General features: G+C 44.0%; 1 protein-coding gene across 2 annotated transcripts in view; it reads left to right on the forward strand.

Annotated features, from left to right (window-relative positions):
• Positions 1 to 15,882, forward strand: part of C1QTNF7 (C1q and TNF related 7) — a 55,479-nt gene extending 39,597 nt beyond the window's left edge. The window contains exons 1-3 of one of the 2 annotated variants that reach the window (XM_003802035.3): positions 2,340 to 2,440; positions 10,717 to 10,962; positions 14,918 to 15,882. In XM_003802035.3, the coding sequence (XP_003802083.1) occupies positions 10,725 to 10,962; positions 14,918 to 15,549 (870 nt within the window). In that variant the 5' untranslated portion in view covers positions 2,340 to 2,440; positions 10,717 to 10,724 and the 3' untranslated portion in view covers positions 15,550 to 15,882. Of the gene's footprint in view, positions 1 to 2,339; positions 2,441 to 10,716; positions 10,963 to 14,917 lie in introns of those variants that run through there. The other variant, XM_023508187.1, reaches the window with a different exon arrangement.
• Positions 15,883 to 19,122: the final 3,240 nt, after the last annotated feature.

Below are 19,122 nucleotides of genomic sequence, written 5' to 3' on the forward strand. Positions count from 1 at the left end.
AAAAAAAAAAAAAAGAACTAAAGGAGGTGCTGGTTGTAAATGCATTGGCACCTTATGCATGCCCATTATATCCTTTTCCAGCACCTAGCAAAATGGGGGGCATGTGTGAGTGTGAGAGAGAGAGAGAGAGAGAGAGCGATCAGAAGAGAGAGATGAGAGGCGTTCTCAGCCAGCTCACACCTGCCAGCAACAGCCATTGTGTACATCTCTGCCCAACTTCATAACCAGGGAGGGTCCGGGTGGTAGTTTAAAACTGACCACGACAGGAACATTTACACCAAGAAAATTAACAAAAGCTACAAACTGAAGCTGTTTTCTTTTGAGAGCTGGTTGACCCACATACTCTTAGATGCTGTGAGACCATCAGCTGGAACAGAGTGGATTGAACAGAAATCAGTTGAAAAGTAAAGAGTATGGTTTGGGGGTCGGCACAAGCCAAGAGGTAAAGTTTGCCTGCCTGGGAAAGAGAGAATTAGACCCTGCACTGGAAATGAGTGGCCGGTGACACGGGATCTGGGTCTGGACTCTGGGCCAACACTCCCTTCAATGTATCGTTCAGCCCATCACTTATCACCACTGCTTCTAAAAAGGTGTGAAAAGAACCTAATGAAATAGACGCTGCCAAGCTTTATCCACATCTGAGGCCTGAAGACTCGAGGAGACATTTCAAAAGTTCATTCTCTCTGGGAAGAAGAGGTCCAGAAAAACACAGATTATAATAAATCATCTGAGATGAAAAATAATGTTTTGAAAAGTCAAATCTGTATTAGAAAACGGAAGAAGTACTGGGATACTTTGATGATATAAGAGACCTTACCATCGAAAGTATAGTAAACATGAAAGAAGGTAAATGAGAGAAGTTGTGAAGGGCACGAAAGGCAGAAAAATAAGAATACATCTATTTTTTTTATCAGTCAACAGATTGATTAACTTCTAAGCTTCTTGGAAGAAACTGTGCTATTCCAGAGTGAACGAGACCAGACCATGTAGGAAGGCGTGGCTTATCAACAAACAAATGAACAAATTAAAGGTGGCGACATCTTAAATTAAACTTGCTAAATAGGTAACGTCAGGCACCAGCACTTTGTTAGAGAATATTAAGAACTGTGACAGACTTAGAAATGATTAAGGACAATCATTTTATTCTGAAGGTGAGGAAATAAACCTAAAGGCTCCATCTGACTAAGATTCTACTCTAGGGCGGTGCCTGTGGCTCAGAGGAGTAGGGCGCCGGCCCCATATACCAGAGGTGACGGGTTCAAACCTGGCCCCGGCCAAAAACTGCAAAAAAAAAAAAGAGGAGCTTCTGGGCTCTAATTTAGCAAAAAATTATGACGAGCTTCCGTGCTCCAGACACTGTCTTGGCCACACCATGATGGCATGCAGATTCTGGACAGCCAAGAAGTTCCAAAGGCCATTTCCTCCCACCTGGAGGACGGACACCTAACACAGACCAAGCCCACCCAAAGGGGAACCCACTCATCTTTTTGATCAGATTTGTGTCCCTTTCCCAAGTCTGGAAACACTCCTTCACGTTACCGGTTTCATCGTTTGAGAAAAATGAGGTGAAAAGCAAGATAAAAACAAGATTTTTTTCAACCATTTAATTTCCGTAAGTGACATCATAAATTATAGATTGCTGTTGCCAAGGAGATAAGAAATACCCGGCAAAAGGAAACAAAGAAATTGATTGCTCCAAAGATGAGTAGTCAGAGGCTTTGGAGAATCATTCTGCAGTTTGAGTTGTTATGATCAGTTCTCGGCAGCACAAAGACATATTAGTTTCAAAAAAAAAAAAAAACTCAATCATTTATCCATTCAGCAAAGAACAAAGAAAGCATCAGAACGGTATTCATCACCCTCTTTCTTTTCAGAGTACGTAGAATGAGGGGTCATTTTCTCCCCGTGTTTACCAAGAGCAGGAACAATTTTCCTTATTATTCCACAAGACACCATCTTCTGTCCAGAATGCTAAGAGTCTGTCTCCAAAACCTCTCAACTAGGAAATGATTCTTCTAAGTTACAACTAATTTCCAGTCAGTGAGTAATTTTTTTTTTTTCCCTGAAACATCCACTCCGTGGAAAACAAATGAAGAGGGGGAAAGATGAAGTAAACATATCTGAAAATGAGGCCACAGCACCCTGAGATGGAGAAGCCTCGATACTTACCGGTCAAGGATCACAGGCAGTTCAAGTTCATCCCAAACAAAACTGTAACTTTTACCGGAGTCGAGCCTCACTGGATGAGTGACTTCCAGGGCTCTTGGCTCTTTGGGGCTAAATGAGAAAATTATTTTTAGCACAACTATTTGGAAATCTTTGAGAACTTGGATCTGTTATTCGGTCTGGTACCAGAGCGAGTTTCCTCTGAGCTCTCATGAAAGGTCCCCAGTCTCCCGTGGATTTAAAATCTTGCAGCCACAAACCATCTAAGGGCGAGGTATGGTACTTACTCTATTTTTTTTTTCCAGAAGTTTGGCAAATGTAGATGCAATGGCCTGTTTTCATGCCGGTAGCTTTTTAGTTTATTAAACAGATGGTTCTGTAGGAAGAATCCCTGATAAACTGAAGACCTAGGCTCCAATCTGTGCCCGACTCTAGCTTTGTGACCACAGGCCAGTTATGGGACTTCTCAGATCCTCGGTTCTCTATCAAGCTCTCACATGAAGGCAGTGATTTTCAACTGGTGTGCTGTGAGAGGATCTTAAGTGCGCCAAGAAAACTTTGAATGATCATTAATTAAATTATCTTTAAAGAAGTTCAAAGAACAGTAAGTATATTATTTATTTAACTCTTTTTTTGATCAGCATAACTTAAATGTGACGTGGAGGTTTAACTATAGGTTCAAGTGCGTCCTGAGATTTTTAAAAAGGTTGAAAAACACTGCAAAAGGGTCTTTGGGAGGATGGTATGGACTTAGCATTGCTCTCTAGGTGGCAAAATGTCTTGCGACAGGCAATTTGATTCTTTTGTTGTGCCATCAAAGCACTTTCCATAAAGCAGGCAGAACTGTGTAAGTTGCCAGGAGCTGATACTAATAGGTACTGGTGAATACCTAGTGTTCCTCATTCAGCCTCTGGTGACTTCTATGTAGACAAGTCTGTTGTCTCAGATGGCAGTTGGCACAGAGTTTGCATTGGGAAGTGGTGGTGAGGCAGGCAGGTCTGTAGATGCTGACAGCAGTGTGACTTGGGGGACTCGAGAGTGCCAAGGGAGAAGGAACGTGACTTCTGGCAAACAGAGAACTCAGTTCTGCGAAGGACAGTGGGAACCCCAAAGGCCAGCGGCTGAGGCCCTGCAGCTCTGAGGGGACTGGGGCGTGAGAAGCTCAGTGCCCGTCATGCTGCCCCTGTGCACGGCCACTCCCAGGGCAGCAGGGAAGGACAGGGCCAGCTGTTGTGAAATCTCAGCCTCTGCGGGCCAAGGAAACGTCTTGTCTTGGCTTTCTCTGGTCACCTCTTTCTAATGATTTCCAGGCAAAGCACATTTTCAACTTCAATTAATAACCAAGTCCAGCCCTTTGCCATGAAGTGACTTGCTACAGTTCCTCCCACGTGGTGTAGGGGAGACCAAGTGTTTGGACAGAAAAGGACTCAGTTCAAACTCTGGCTGTGCCATTTCATGCCTGTGAGGACTGGAGCCCCGAGGGCTTGATTTCCCTGTTTGTGAAGTGAAGATGGTCGCCCTTACAACCATCCGGCACAGAAATTAAAATACCAGTTTCTACCTGCATCCCAAGCCATCTCTGCTTATTTTTTCTTTACTTAGTACTTTTTAATAAATAAAACATAGGCTTCACCTAAAATGTATCACTTTTGCCCTTTTTATGTGTACAGTTCCGCAGCCTTGAGTACACTCATACTGCTAGGCAAACATCATCCCATAGCTCCGGAAATTTTTCATCTTCTGGAACTGAAACCCCAGGCCTCCTTCCCCTCCCCCAACAAGCACCATTCTGTCCCCTGAGTGTGACCTTCCTGGGAGCAAATCACACAGTATTTGCACTTTTGCAACTGGCTTATTTCACGTAACACCATGTCCTCAGGTTTCACCCGTGTCGTATCTGGTGTCAGAATTTTCTTTCTTGTTAATGTCCATTGCTGTGTAGACCAGGCTATTTGTCTACTGGTGATGGACGTCAGGCTGCTTCTACCTCCTGACCATTGTCAATAATCTTGCTGTGAACTTGAGTGTGTGACTATCTGTTTTAGTCTCTGCTTTTACTTCTTTGGGACATATATTCAGAAGGGGAATCGGTTTTTCTGAGGAATCACTATAATGTTTGACACAGAGGCTGCACCATTTTACTTTCCCACCAACAATATCTTTTATTTAGGCTTTTGACCATATTTTTCTTTCTTTTAGAAGAAAGAACTGTATGCGACTTCCACAGGGATTTCAATCTATAAACGTATTTTCTAGGAGTTCAATCTTTACACTGATGTAATAGATATTTCTCCGAGTGTTTTCCGTGGCTAGTTTAACTAGAAAGGTTCCTTGTGCTCTTGAAAGACGCTCAGTATGTTAAGTTCTGTCTCAGGGCCCATGGCTCTCAACCTGTGGGTTGAGACCCCTTTGTAACAATGAAAATACATCATGGCATTGGGAAGGTTGAGAACCACTGCTTAGGGCCTTCCTGTGTCCCGTACCTCTGTCAAAAACCCTCTTCACCAGAGTGGCCTGTATCTCTCTCTCCTCCTCCTTCATATCCTGGGCCCAGTTACAGAGCAGTTTCCAGGACTGGTGCCCCCATTCCTCCCTGTGTCCCTGCTTCCCATGGGTTAAGGCAGAGGTGACCAACCTGGGGCCCACAGATCACATGCTGATTGTGTGAGGACTTTTTGCTTACTTGGAGTGTCAGATATCATAAAAGTACGTATGGACTCTCTCTCTCTTTTTTTTTAATCAGCTTTTGTTAGTGTTTGTGTATTTACTGTTTGGCCCAAAATTACTTTTCTTTGTACATTTGGCAGAGGAAAAAGAAAAAAGGTTGGAAACCCCTTGAGTTCGGGCATGGACAGGTCTCCTGCCAAAGATCCCAAGATGGCCTGGAAGCTAATTGTCCATCTCAATCTCCCTTTTTCTAGTGGAGCAGCGATGAGTCCGGAAATGTTCTGCAAGCTTGGAGCAGGGCAGACTGGGGGGAGGGGTGTTGTATATACGAGAATCTGGTTCTGTTAATGTCTGCTTGAGGATTGAGGTTTTTTCCAGATTAATATTGGAGTACATACGAAGAAGTACCATAGTTTGCTTTCTAAAGTTAACAGTTTGAGTTATAGGTGTGTCCTTCACCCAGGAAGTGTGCCATGTACCCAAGCAATGTAACCCTGGGTGGGAAATTACCCACCCCCTCCCCACCTCTTCCTCCTGAGTGTAATTGAGTTTTCCTCATGGGAAAGTATAGTTGTTAACCTGCTAATTTCCATTGAGTACCAAGCACGTGTAATGTGTCTTGTTCCATTCTTGTGATTATTTCCTGAGGAAAATGATCTCCAAATACATCCAGGTTGTTACAAAAGATGCAAATTCCCCATCTTTTTATGGATGAATAGTACGCTGGAGTTTCTTTACTTCTCCGTGGCCCCAGATTGGTCCTCATTGTGGAATTCTGGGACGTTGCTGGGGATAGGTCTGTACTGTGCATGTGTCTACACTGCCATTTTAGAGCCGGAAGTCTGGTTTTCCGCTGTAATCTGCACCCGCTTGTCCTCCAGTGAGGACCGAGTCCCAGGGCTTGGCTAACTAGTTACCCTCGCGGCCACCAAAGCACATCTCTCACCACCATACATCGTGATGAGTGTTGCTAAGCACTAAGTATTGTGAGTGCGTTTGTTAAAAAGCTGCAGCAGCCCCCAGACTCCTGTACAGATAATATTCTAGAGCCTTGGTCAGTCAAGAGCTACCCATTAGTAATGAGTGAACCTGTCTTCGTGTCTTCAATTCATTCCTTCTTCCAGTGCCTTTTGCCCGGCTATTGGAAAAACTGAACATCCTTTCTTCCAAGTAATCTTTCACATGTACGCCCCCCTGGCCACCACCAGCTGGAGCCTTGCCACACTCTTCTTCACAGATTGCTCCTGCGACTATTGGCATAGTTGTATTTCCACACCCCGTCACAGTGTCTGAGCTGCCACCTAATTTCTTCCCCCTAATTTCAAGTTCCTCTTAGAACCGACTCTGGCCTTGGCCTGCAGCCTTGTGTCTGCATGTGTGAAAACCTCCTAAGGAGCATCTCTCTGGGCACACAGAGACACACACATTTCCCTTCTCAAAGCTTCCTCTGACCAGCCGTTTACAAGAAAGAGAAGCTTCTAATTTAACTGATTCCTCTAGTTTTAACTGTGTCAGGGTGTGAGTGAATGAATGCCTTTTCTTTTCTTTCTTTTCTTCCACTGTTGGAAGTTCATTCATCCCCGATGACCAACCGAATCGTGATTTTGCGTTTCAGCTGTGACCAGTCTGGCAGACGGAGCAGACAGCTTTTCTTTCTTTTTCTTTTTCTTTTTTTTTTTTTTTTGAACTGGTAACACTGAGATTTGGTGAAGGATACAGAACCTAAAGTTGGATGAGTTGCCTTGAGTTTTCACTAAAAAAAATTTCTAGGAATCAAGCTTGTTTCAGAACTACATGTGCATCTGTGTTTATCTCAGTTTGTCATTCCTGTGCTCTGGTAAGTTTCTGGGTCTAATTCCAAGATGATGCAATTTCCCCATGGGTACCACAGAACTGGTACCATGAGCCTGGCTGATTTTCTGATGTGGCTGTCAAAAAACAAAGGAAACGCCATCTGATTGCTTTCCCCACATTTTGTCATTATTTCTTTGAAGGGAATGCATGCCAGCTTCGGCACTACGTGGATATCTGTTTAAAGCACAGCTCTGACCAGCCAAAACCACTCATTTACACAACCCAGGACCATCTGTCTGTGTTCTTCCATTCAAGAAACTGCTAATCTCTGGGACCATTGAACCTAAGAAATTTGGTATTGCCAGGCTACATTGCTCCCCCTGTCCCCACCACTCCCAGTCTATAAGCCAAGACGCCCTGCTAATTAATGATCTATCGTTCTTAGCTGACAACCTTTGGAGACGAGGACCCAAGTCCAGTCAGATCACAGTGGCTGGCTGAGTCTCTCAGAGCTCATGGTACCACACATGGGTTAATGTCACAAGGCTCTCTAATTGAGCACCAGTGTTAAGTGCCTTATGGGACACCATGGCATTAGAACCTATAGATTAAAGTTTGAGACCCCCCCCCAAGGACATGCAGCTAACACTACTTACCATTACATACAGTTATCAAGTCAAGAACATAGTTTTAAGAAAATGATCAGGGATGCACGTGAAGGTTGTCATAATGGTGCCGAGCCTGGTGTTTATTAGAGGCAAACACTGGAAGGATCCTAAAGGTCTACCATGGGCGTGTAGCTTGCACAAAAGATAGTAGAGCCAAGAGGAATAATATTTTTTTCATTTTCAAATTATTGTTTATTCTTTAAGCTCCACAACATACCAAGTTGATCTTATGGAAAATAAAAATGAACACACTCCAAACTGTGTAAAAGTTCAAAATACATACTGGCACAGAAATATAAACAAAAGTCTCCCCCAAAGCAACATGACAAGAGATTCTCTATCTGAAATCTAAATGTTTCCTAATTTGTGAAGTGAAAATGTATTCATGAGTCATAACGTGACCCACCACTTTTTCTTGCTATGTCGCTACACTAAACAGAAACGTTTCTAGCTCTGGTTCTGGACGCTCAGTAATTTCTACAGACATCTTGTGTCCCTGGCTTCATTCGCCCTGCCCAGGATGAGGGCTGGTTCAATGCCTGGATCCACCGAAGGACAGACTCGCAGGTAGCTTTGACCATCGTCAGCTACATTGGAAGGAGCAAAAAATGGCCGCAGAGGTTCCGCAGCAGGGACATTAGTGAACGTGAAGATGTGGGACCTGTCGTCAACGTGGTAGAAGGAGACGGTACCCACGTCCATATCCAGGAGAATCCCCAACCTGGAGAGCTGGGGATTCACCACCAGAGCGGTCAGGGGCGAGGTTCTGGCAGTGACAATCATCGATCTTCTCATACCCACAGTCCAGAAGCCCCATTCTGTACACAGTTTAATCTTTCCTTGCCTTGTAACTGATTCCTTGCAGATGCCCACGTCCCATTTTTCACTCCTGCCCAGGTCCACTTCCCAGTAGTGACAGCCCAAAGTGAACCGAGGGGACCCCAGGACATACAGGGCACTGCTGAATCTCTCAGCTCGCCACCTCCTATTCTGCTTGAAACGCCCGCAGTGAACCTTCCTCAGGTCATCAGAAATGATGAGACTGTCATTGGCTGTGTCCACATCCAAGGTCACGTCTACTTGGAACTTCCTCATTCTGGGGTTCATCTGCAGGACAGCTCTCAGCTGGGGCTCCAGTTCCATGACCCTGGACACCAGCTTCCCCAGCTGCAAAGAGGGCCTGATGTCACTCTCCTGCGAGACCACAGAGCAGACGGGGCACAGCAAACTCTCCCTGTGGGGCTCCTTCTGCTGTGACTTGATGCATTGGAGGCAGCACAGATATCCACACTTGAAGTACACAGGGTTTTTGAAATAAGTTAGGCAGGTGGTGCATGAACTTGCCTCTCTGAAGTGCTCAGCCATGGCCACTGTCTCTCCTGCTGTGTGTTCTCTCCTGGCTTCCAGCTGCTCCCAGGGACTGCTGAGATCTGGAGTGAGACCTGCCTGCCAGGGGCTTTATAGGAGAGGGCCTCTCCACCCACCTGGCCCACACCCTGCCCCTCCTCTGTAACCCAATCAGGTTTTGATTGAATTCTGGTAGAAGTGATTTTTTTTACTACTTGGATTAGTATTTTACTGCAAAGATAAGATATGACTGCATCCTAAAAATATTCTTTTTATTTACTTTTTTTTAATTAAATCATAGCTGTGTACATTAATGCAGTCATGGGGTACAACATACTGGTTTTATATACAATTTGAAATATTTTCATCAAACTGGTTAACATAGCCTTTGCAGCATTTTCATATATTGTGTTAAGACATTTATACTCTACACTTAGTAAATTTCACATGTACCCTTGTAAGATGCACCGTAGGTGTGTTCCCACCACCAATTACCCTCCCTCCACCCATCCTCCCCCCTCCCCTCCCCTCCCTCTCCCATTTCCCCTTCTTCTTGGGCTATAATTGGTTTATGGCTTTCATATAAAAGCTATAAATTGGTTTCATAGTAAAGCTGAGTACATTGGATACTTTTTCTTCCATTCTTGAGATACTTTGCTGAGAAGAATATGTTCCAGCTCCATCCATGTAAACATGAAAGAGGTAAAGTCTCCATCTTCTTTAAGGCTGCATAAAATTCCATGGTGTACATATCCCACAATTGATTAATCCATTCACGGGTCAATGGCACTTGGGCTTCTTCCGTGACTTAGCCATTATGAACGGGGCCATAATAAACATTCTGGTACAAATATCTTTGTTATAATGTGATTTTCGGTCTTCTAGATATATACCTAGTAGAGGAATTATAGGATCGAATGGCAGGTCTATTTTTAGGAATAATGTTTTAACGTTATGGATAAATTTAACATGAGCAAATGTCCACAATACACTGTTAAGTGACAGAAGATAAGGAGTTGTAGGCACGGCATGACGTCACTTTTATCCTTAGCACGGGCAAAAATAAACCAGAAGGAAATATGCAGAAAAATGTCAAGCGCTGGGAGGAGAAAATATCTCTGATGTTTATCTCATTCATTTGCATCTCTCTCTATTTTTAAAAGATGCAAAGGAGAGGAGGGAGGGGTGGTGAGCGCTCACCGGGCGGACACACCGTGAGGGTGCACCCCCCCCAGGTGACGGGCTCGACTGCCCCAGCCACAGCTGGAACCTCAGAAACACAATGTAACCCAGTCATCTGTACCCTCCTATTCATCTGAATTTTTCAAAAAGATGCGTTATTTTTGTGAAAAGAAAACATCATTTTTCAAAGTGTCTCATGGAAGAATAAATGAAACATAGTGGTTTATTTTGAAAGTGTTCTGAATCAATTCTTCATCTGCACCAACCCTTTTGTAAGGGCCCTGGGAATGCTGTATCAGTAACGTGTTCTTAGTTCTTTTTTCTTTTTTTTTTTGTAGAGACAGAGTCTCACTTTATCACCTTTGGGAGAGTGTTGTGGCATCAGACAGCTCATAGCAACCTCCAACTCCTGAGCTTAGGCGATTCTCTTGTTTCAACCTCCCAAGTGGCTGGGACTACAGGCACCCGCCACAACACCTGGCTATTTTTTTGTTGCAGTCTGGTTGGGGCTGGATTTGAACCCGCCACCCTCAGTATATGGGGCCGGTATGCCCTACTCACTGAGCCACAGGCACCACCCGTGTTCATTGTTCTTTTCTTTTCTTTTTTTTTGGCAGAGGCTGGGTTTGAACCTGCCACCTTCAGTATATGGGGCTGGCGCCCTACTCCTTGAGCGACAGGCGCCGCCTATGTTCATAGTTCTTGATGGAATTATGAGGGTAGGCGGAGACTTGCATGTGGGGAAAGGTGAGCTCTGCTGCAACAAGCATTCTCATATTCACACTGAGTCAGCTGGTCAAGATTGCTGACCAGACACACTGAGTCAATTACACCAAATTCCCTCCACCCTGACCCCAAAGGGCTCACTTGTGTCTGTGTGTTTCTCTTCCAGAGCCAAAAATGTTCGTCTTGCTCTATGTTACAAGTTTTGCCATTTGTGCAAGTGGACAGCCTCGGGGTAACCAGTTGAAAGGAGAGAACTACTCCCCGAGGTACATCTGCAGCATTCCTGGCTTACCTGGCCCCCCAGGGCCTCCTGGGGCAACTGGTTCCCCTGGGCCCCACGGTCGCATCGGCCTTCCGGGAAGAGACGGCAGAGATGGCAGGAAAGGAGAGAAAGGAGAAAAGGGAGCTGCAGGTAATGACGACAGAGTCGCCCCCCACACCCCCGACACCCATCTCACCGCTGTCCCTTTTGTGGTGGTTGTTTGTTCTAAAGGGACTTGGTCCTTTCAGTCCTTCTCTGCTCCGCCTCCGTCAGTTATCGCAATTGTCTGAGCCCTGTCCAGGCTTTAGGCGCTGCCCCCAACTCTTCACCTGCCATTACCTTATTTTATGGTAATGGCATCTCTTTCAGGTACATATTCCACGTTTTATAGATGAGAACATTAAGTGAATTACTGAGAATAGACGTGCATGGATAACCACGCCAGGGACCGCCCGAGCTGGACATAAACAGCCGATGCCAGGAATCACCAGGCCGTTGCAATTGGCAGGCAATGGCTGGACAGAAAGATGGGTGGGAGGGGAGATGGACAGACCACACGGGGACAGAAATTGGGAGCCGGGTGCCACCCTGCTCAGCACTACTGTCCTGAGCAAAAATACATGAAGGGCTTGTAGATTTTATTGTTCACAGATGAAATGACAATAGCCCCATGCAACCTACATTTCCCACCTCGTCACTTTCCTACCTGTCTGTGGCAGCCAGATTTCCATAGCTCTTTACAGCAGCACACTTGTCCCTTAGTCCTTCAGTGATTTTCACTGTTTCTTTCCCCAGAGGATAAGTTGGCCCGGGAAGCCTGCCAGATTCTGCAGTAAACCGAATTGAAATTCTAGTGAGTCTGGGTTAACTCTAAAAGGGGAAAGGATGTGGAATCAATCTTGGAAAATAAGTTCCCGTCTGTAAAAGTTGGGGCAAAAGATAGGAAGAGAAACATCAGTAGATCTAAGAAATATATCTCTAATCAGCGTACCTGATTTACTGGTTTTCTGTGAAACAAAACTATGATATGCGTTTAGACTACCAGAAATGAATTCCTATTTGAATTTGCCATGCAGAAAATACTTGGCCCATCAGTAGCTGCCAAATCTATGAACTTGGTGCAATAACAAAGAACCTTTCATGTGGAGCTTAAATGTAAGTTTTCAAGGGTATCTACAGGGTAACACCTGTGGATACAAGTTATCATGATTCTGAAGATCCTTAAAGTCCTGTAACAACACCAGATTATAGTTATAAACTGCTGGCCCTTTTAGTTTACTGTATCTAGCAGCTATATGTGAAAAAGACCTCAAGTCAAAAAGACACAGGCTCAAGTCTTGGCTCTTCCAGCTACTAATCTAGTGTCCTCAAGCTAATATCCTCCCCCCCGGCCCCGGCTCAGTTGCCTCATTTGTAAATTGGAGGTAGTAAGGCCGATTGCTAAGTTTAAGGGCAATCTAGTCTATGAAACCACCCCCAGAATAAGGGCCACGTGGTAAGTACTCAGTAAATGTTAGCTGTTACTACTAACTACATTTTGATTTACCTGTGTGGATCATAGCTAAATTTGACTATCCTAAACTATTTAATACACTAGACACGAGTAGTTTGTTTCATGAGGTGGTCGTAATTTTAAGATATACAGGGTGGACATACAGGGTGCCCACCCTGTATATGTGATTATGCATTCAGAGTATATTAAATGTTCAGGATTGCTATGCTTTTAACCATAGATGAGGCCAGTATTCATTAATCATGTGCCTTGCATTAGTCAATCAACAGCGCATTTGTGAATCTACTACTATCTCTATTATTACAGACCCATGTTTTCCCAACCTCCACTCCGGTAACATTTTGCACAGAAATGTCCTTCACTCTGGGTGGCTATCCTGTGTGCTGTAGGATGTTCGACAGTGTCCCACTAGATGCCAGTATCACACTCCCCCCAAACCACGACAACCAAAAATCTCTTCAGATATTACCAACTGTCCCTTAGTTAGGAAGATGAAGAGTGCATGATTGCACCCTGCTAAGAAGAACATTCCGGACACTGGAAACACTAACATCAGTAAGACATTGTCGGTGCCTTGATCAGCAGACAGCTGTGTGGGGGAGACCAACATGAAAATACGTAATTACAATATGTCATGACAATAACCATTTGTTAGGAACTTATGACTTATCAAGAACTTTACATTTAGTATCTAATGTTCATGATACTCTATCAGCAATAATAATAATAATGTTACAAATGAAAAAAACAAAGGTCCAAACCAAAATGGCTTTTGCAACCTGAGATGATTTCAACCCAATAGACGCATCATAGCTCAGAAAGGATGGGTAAGGACAGCATGAAGACAGGCTCAGCCTGCCTGGAAACTCAAGAACCAAGCCCGGGGGCTTTACGGATATGTTTTCAACACTGTAACTGGACACAGTGTGGCTGGGGGCGTCTGCTCCCTGTGTCCCCTTTAATGACACCAGAGGCATCTTCTAGTTTGTGGATCCTTCGTGACCACCCCTCACCACATCCGCTCCAGCCGAGTCCAGGCAGAATCCAATGTAGTTTCTTTCCAGCTTCTCAACCCTAAATTAGAAATACAGAGCTTAGAACATCTGTCTCCCTCATTGGTCTGTTGCCACGATCATTGTAGCATATCAACGTCTTATCGAATCTGAATGCATGGCGATGTGAATGCCTCTGAATAACATTAGGACTACCTCATGAACCAGGTTACGCACCCCAGTTTATCACAGGAATTTAAGTATTTGTGAACTTAGCTATGGCCCAGATTTGCAGATCACAAGGTACTAACAGCTGACTTGAGGATGACCGGTGTCCTTTGTCCCTTCGCCTGGTGACTAAGAATGTAAATGAACGTGGCCACGCAGAGTCATGGGTAGATGGATGGACAAAAGAAAGGAAGGAAGAAATGGCACAAGAAGAAATCGAGGGAGGCCTATTCCATGGAGAACTAAGAAGAAATCCTTTCCTTTTATTTATTTATTTATTTTTTTAGAGACAGAGTCTCACTTTATCACCCTTGGTAGAGTGCTGTAGCGTCACAGCTCACAGCAACCTCCAACTCCTGGGCTTAGGCGATTCTCTTGCCTCAGCCTCCCAAGTAGCTGGGACTACAGGCACCCACCCCAATGCCTAGTTATTTTTTGTTGTTGTTGCAGTTTGGCCAGGGCCGGGTTTGAACCTGCCACCCTCGGTATACAGGGCCAGCGCCCTACTCATTGAGCCACAGGCGCTGCCCCATTTTGAGGCAGTCTCACTTTGTCACCCTCGGTAGAGTGCTATGACATCATAGCTCACACAAACCTCAAACTCTTGGCCTCAAGCAATTCTCTTGCGTTAGCCTCCAAGTACCTGGAACTACAGGTGCCCACCACAATACCCAGCTATTTTTAGAGACAGGGTCTTGCTCTTGCTCAGGCTGGTCTCGAACTCCTGAGCTCAAGCAAACCACCTGCCTTGGGCCTCCCAGAGTGCTGGGATTATAGACTGAGCCACCCCGCCCAGCCGAGGAAATCTTTTCTGACCTAGCTTAGTAGAAATAAAATGGGACATGAGACTAAATGGCCTCTAAGTATCCTTCTGGTTCTGCCTGCTCCCATGAGACCACTTTGGGAGATCATAGCCTCATGTTCATTGAAGTCTTGCTCTAGTGACCAATATCTATATCAGAATAATTGAGTGGCAGGTGAGCCATCATCCAAATGATAGTCAATTATTTTAAATCAGTCACGATTTAAATCATTTCTTACCTACTCAAAAAAATCGACTTAAATTCTGAAGAAAAATTTCTCTTTTCACTTTTAGTGCATCAATGATTTTTTTAATGTTTATTATTATTTTTTATAGACTTTTTTTTTTTTTGCAGTTTTTGGCCAGGGCTGGGTTTGAACCCGCCCCCTACGGCATATGGGGCGGGTGCCTTACTCCTTTGAGCCACAGGCGCTGCCCACTTCATATTTATTATTTAGACATACACTGTTGAGGGTTGGTTTAAAAGACAAAGTTGGGGCGGGCTGGGACTGTAGAGGTGTGCTCTGTGTATTAGAAGACTATTAATTAAACTCTATGCTCTTTTTGAAGGTTTGAGAGGTAAGACTGGACCAGTGGGGCTTGCTGGTGAGAAAGGGGATCAAGGGGAGACAGGAAAGAAAGGACCCATGGGACCAGAGGGAGAGAAAGGAGAAGTGGGTCCCGTCGGGCCTCCTGGACCAAAGGGAGACAGAGGAGAGCAAGGGGAACCAGGGCTGCCTGGCGTCTGCAGATGTGGGAGCATTGTGCTCAAATCCGCCTTTTCTGTTGGCATCACAACCAGCTACCCTGAAGAAAGACTTCCTATCATATTTAACAAGGTCCTCTTCAACGAGGGAGAGCACTACAACCCCGCCACTGGGAAGTTCATCTGTGCTTTCCCAGGGATATATTACTTTTCTTATGATATCACTTTGGCTAATAAGCACCTGGCAATCGGGCTGGTACACAATGGGCAATACCGCATAAAGACCTTCGATGCCAACACAGGGAATCATGACGTGGCCTCGGGGTCCACAGTCATCTATCTGCAGCCGGAAGATGAAGTCTGGTTGGAGATATTCTTCACTGACCAGAATGGCCTCTTCTCAGACCCGGGCTGGGCAGACAGCTTATTCTCTGGGTTTCTTCTATATGTTGACACGGATTACTTAGATTCCATATCAGAAGACGACGAACTGTGATCAGGACTGCTGATCTGAAGGTTCCGAGACTCCCATGGCAGACGCTTTGATTTAATCTGGGGCTCTAGAAGGTGGAACAAGAAGGAATGGGATTCACAGATCTGATTCCCACTCAGATTCCAAAGCATTTACAGGCAGTTTGAGCAGAAGCTATCAAAACAAGGTGAGCCACCACCAAACAGAATTATATAAAACAGTATCCCCAGATATGAATCCTCTTGAAAACAATGTTCATAAAATATTTAAACAAATTAAAGACAATGTTAACAAATTTTATATTAAATGCCCTGAGTGGTAAAACCATCTGGCAATGATATTGCCTCATTAAATATTAAAAAAAAAACTCATTTTTGTCTGTTATTTAAGAGAATCATAGCTTTTCAAACATAGTCTTTGATAATTCTCAAAAAGCTATAGTCAGTCAAAAACCAAAGGTAAGAGATGCTGAGTATTTTTAAGCAAGCTAATATAAAATGATAAATATCTTTTGTTTTATTTTTTATTCTCTCACGCTTGTGTATATTCACTCAACTCTTTAATGAACCCATAGGGACCTGACACCGTGGTGCAGGGTTAGATTTAGTGATGAGTTAAGGCAAAATCTCTAATTCCATGCGGGTTACTGTGTGATAAGGACACTACCACAATTGACACGATGAGCACCATAGCAAACAGGTTGATCTGATGCTAAAAGCACATAGGACTTCTATATTGGAGGTTGGAGGCCAGACAAGGTTTTACACATGGAAAAAACACAACTCATGCTCAGGTATGTGTGTTTAACTGGGTGGGATGGATGGGATGAAAAGAGAGCAAAAAAATCAGCATCTGCGTTCTCCCCTTTCTACTCTCAACACATTGTTGATATGTCCAATTGGGAATGAGCAAAAACCTAGAGATAGAGTAGACCTGAGGGAGTTACAGGAGAGAAACAGCCATCCTGCCAACTGCCATAGCGTGATGGTTTCCCAGGACAAACACACACCCTAATAGCTTTCTCATAAATATGAGCACTACTTTATATTGTGGTAAGAATTGTTTCTCATGGATTTCCTAGGTCTTGTACTCAAATAAAGCAAACCATATGTCCACTGATTTAGGAGTGCTGATGGGGGGAAAGATCAAGGGGAGGAGGAGAGAGACCAAATGTCTGGGTGAATAGATGTCCTTTCCCAGTTACACACTTCCCTTAGTCCCACTTTCTCATCTTGTGCCTTGCTGAACTTCAGTTCCTCAGTTAATCTCATCCATAGTTCTGCCTCATCTACCACTCCCTTGGCATGTAGTAATAGCATTCCCTTAGCCCTTCCCTTGGATAACTTCTAATTTTTCTTCCTCTATTGGTTCAATTGCTTAATAAATCTCCTTAATGCCTCTTATGTTTGAATCATCATGCTGGAGTATATGAAGACAGAGGAATACCAAAAGGAATATGGCATTGCCCACAAAATCAAATTTCTAAGGGTGAAAGAAAAGAAATGACAAGCACACACACAAAAATACCTATACATCTGGGAAGATGACATGCTAAACCAGGGGTCCTCAAACTTTTTAAACAGGGGGGCCAGTTCACTGTCCCTCAGACCATTGGAGGGCAGGACTGTAGGTCCCAGGATGAGTCAGCTGCTAAGCAGGACAGGCAGCAGCTGCAAAAACACCCAGGGGGCTGGATAAATGTCCTAGGCGGGCTGCATGTGGCCCGCAGGCCATAGTTTGAGGATGCCTGTAAACTATGATGTGTTGAACTTGACACAGAAGCAAAATGCTGTGAAAGAGGAAGAGATGTTTATTTCCAAATTAGGACATTAGAGAAGAAGAAAAAATGAAAAGCTCCGCCCCCTCAGCCTTGAGTGACGGGTAGGACTTAAAGTGGTCCCAGTGGGATAAAGGGCTCTTAAGATGAGGGTAATTATGGGACAAAGTGTGAAAGTGAACACAGACACCCAGACAAGGGTGTCTCAGCCGCATTTTGTTTCATGCCGTCTTCTTTCCCTCTCCCTCTGTGGTTTCATTTTCAGTAAACGGCATCATTACTCACCCTGCACCAGAAAAAGAATCAATGGGCCTTGTTTGTAAGGGCCACAAAAGCCAGGTGGATAGGTGGCTTCACTACTGAGGGAGTGTGGAGCCCCTGTGTGTTCCAGAATTGGATGCTGCCATTATCAGAGGTGACATCTGCAATGACACATCTGCAATGACACAGCAGGTGTCTCAGAGGGCAATCCTTGCTTCCCCTCTTTCAGCCCTGTCTTGCTTCAGTTGTCTTCCTCTGCCTGTCATACTTGGTCTACCTGTTGCTATGCTTCTGAGTCAGGATAAGGGTTCAAGGGACCACGAGCAATGAGCATTGGACCAAGATGAGCTGCAAAGGTGGTTTGAGATAGCCACCTGCCTAACAGCCAAAGCTGGAATTCCAGGGTAGGGAGTACAAAAAGCAACCAACATAAGCTAATCGAGGAAAAAATGAAAATATGGGTCCTTTGAAGACTATAGGATTTGCTGGAGATATTAAAAATGGAAAAGTTATTGTAACTGTCATAAAGTCATAAACTACAGCTCACTATGATTAAAATTTTCTTCTGATCATAATCCACAAATGCATTCTTTTTTTGATATTGTTTACTTATCTTTTAAATGTTTCTTTTATTACAAAGTCTATTTTGAGTAACTTTTAAAACTGAAGTTTCTTTCATTGGTTCTGTGTCTAGAGATGAATTTTATTTTGAAATATCTGGCAGGGTGGTGGGGGGGATGGGAGAGCTGATGTGGAAAAGAGAGAGCTGTTTTGGTATTAAAAGGATAAAATCTTAAGCAAATGCAAGTATCTGTTATTCCAAAAAAAAAAAAAAAGTAGCAGATGCAACTTATCCACATTATGTTTATTTATATGAAGAAAAAAGAAGAGCAATTTTGGTTTAAAAAATTCCAGGTCTCATTCCAGTCATTCTTTGCAGGGGCTGACTTATAATGAATATGTATTAAGCAATATTTATTGACTGTATACCATCTTGTTCCAAAAGGATTTGAAGCCACTTACAAAGATACTATAAAATACAAAAAGAAAACAGCAATAAAAAGCAGATGAGGAGAAAAGGGCAAGACGAGCGAAGAAGGAAAGAGTGAGGCTGACCCAAAACTGTGTGTTCGCGAGTGAGTGTCTGCCTGTCCTGGGCGCTCACAGGGCACGTTCATTTTCCTGCACCTGTGTGTGCACAGAGCATGTTCAGGTCACTTGTCACTGCCAATAACGATGCTTATGGCAAAAAAAAGAAAAAAAAATAGATTCCATAAACTCTGAATAAACTTTACCACTCTGTGTAAAACATCATCAACATGAATAAATTTTAAATACGGAATGTTTTCTGCTGTATACCTTCTTCTCGCCCTCTCCTTTTGGAGCTCCCCTTCTGGTAAATGGCATTGCTAACCACCCTGCACTGAAGCCAGAACTCTAAGATACACTTTAGAGATCTTCCTTCCCTTCCACACTGATTTTTTTCCCCGCATGAATTTCCTACCATTCTGGCCACTTAATGCACATCTCTGATTCACCGCACCTGTCTATTCCCAATG

This window comes from Otolemur garnettii, unplaced genomic scaffold (assembly GCF_000181295.1).
Source record: "Otolemur garnettii isolate 467f Iridium unplaced genomic scaffold, OtoGar3 scaffold00228, whole genome shotgun sequence".
NCBI classification, from domain to species: domain Eukaryota; kingdom Metazoa; phylum Chordata; class Mammalia; order Primates; family Galagidae; genus Otolemur; species Otolemur garnettii.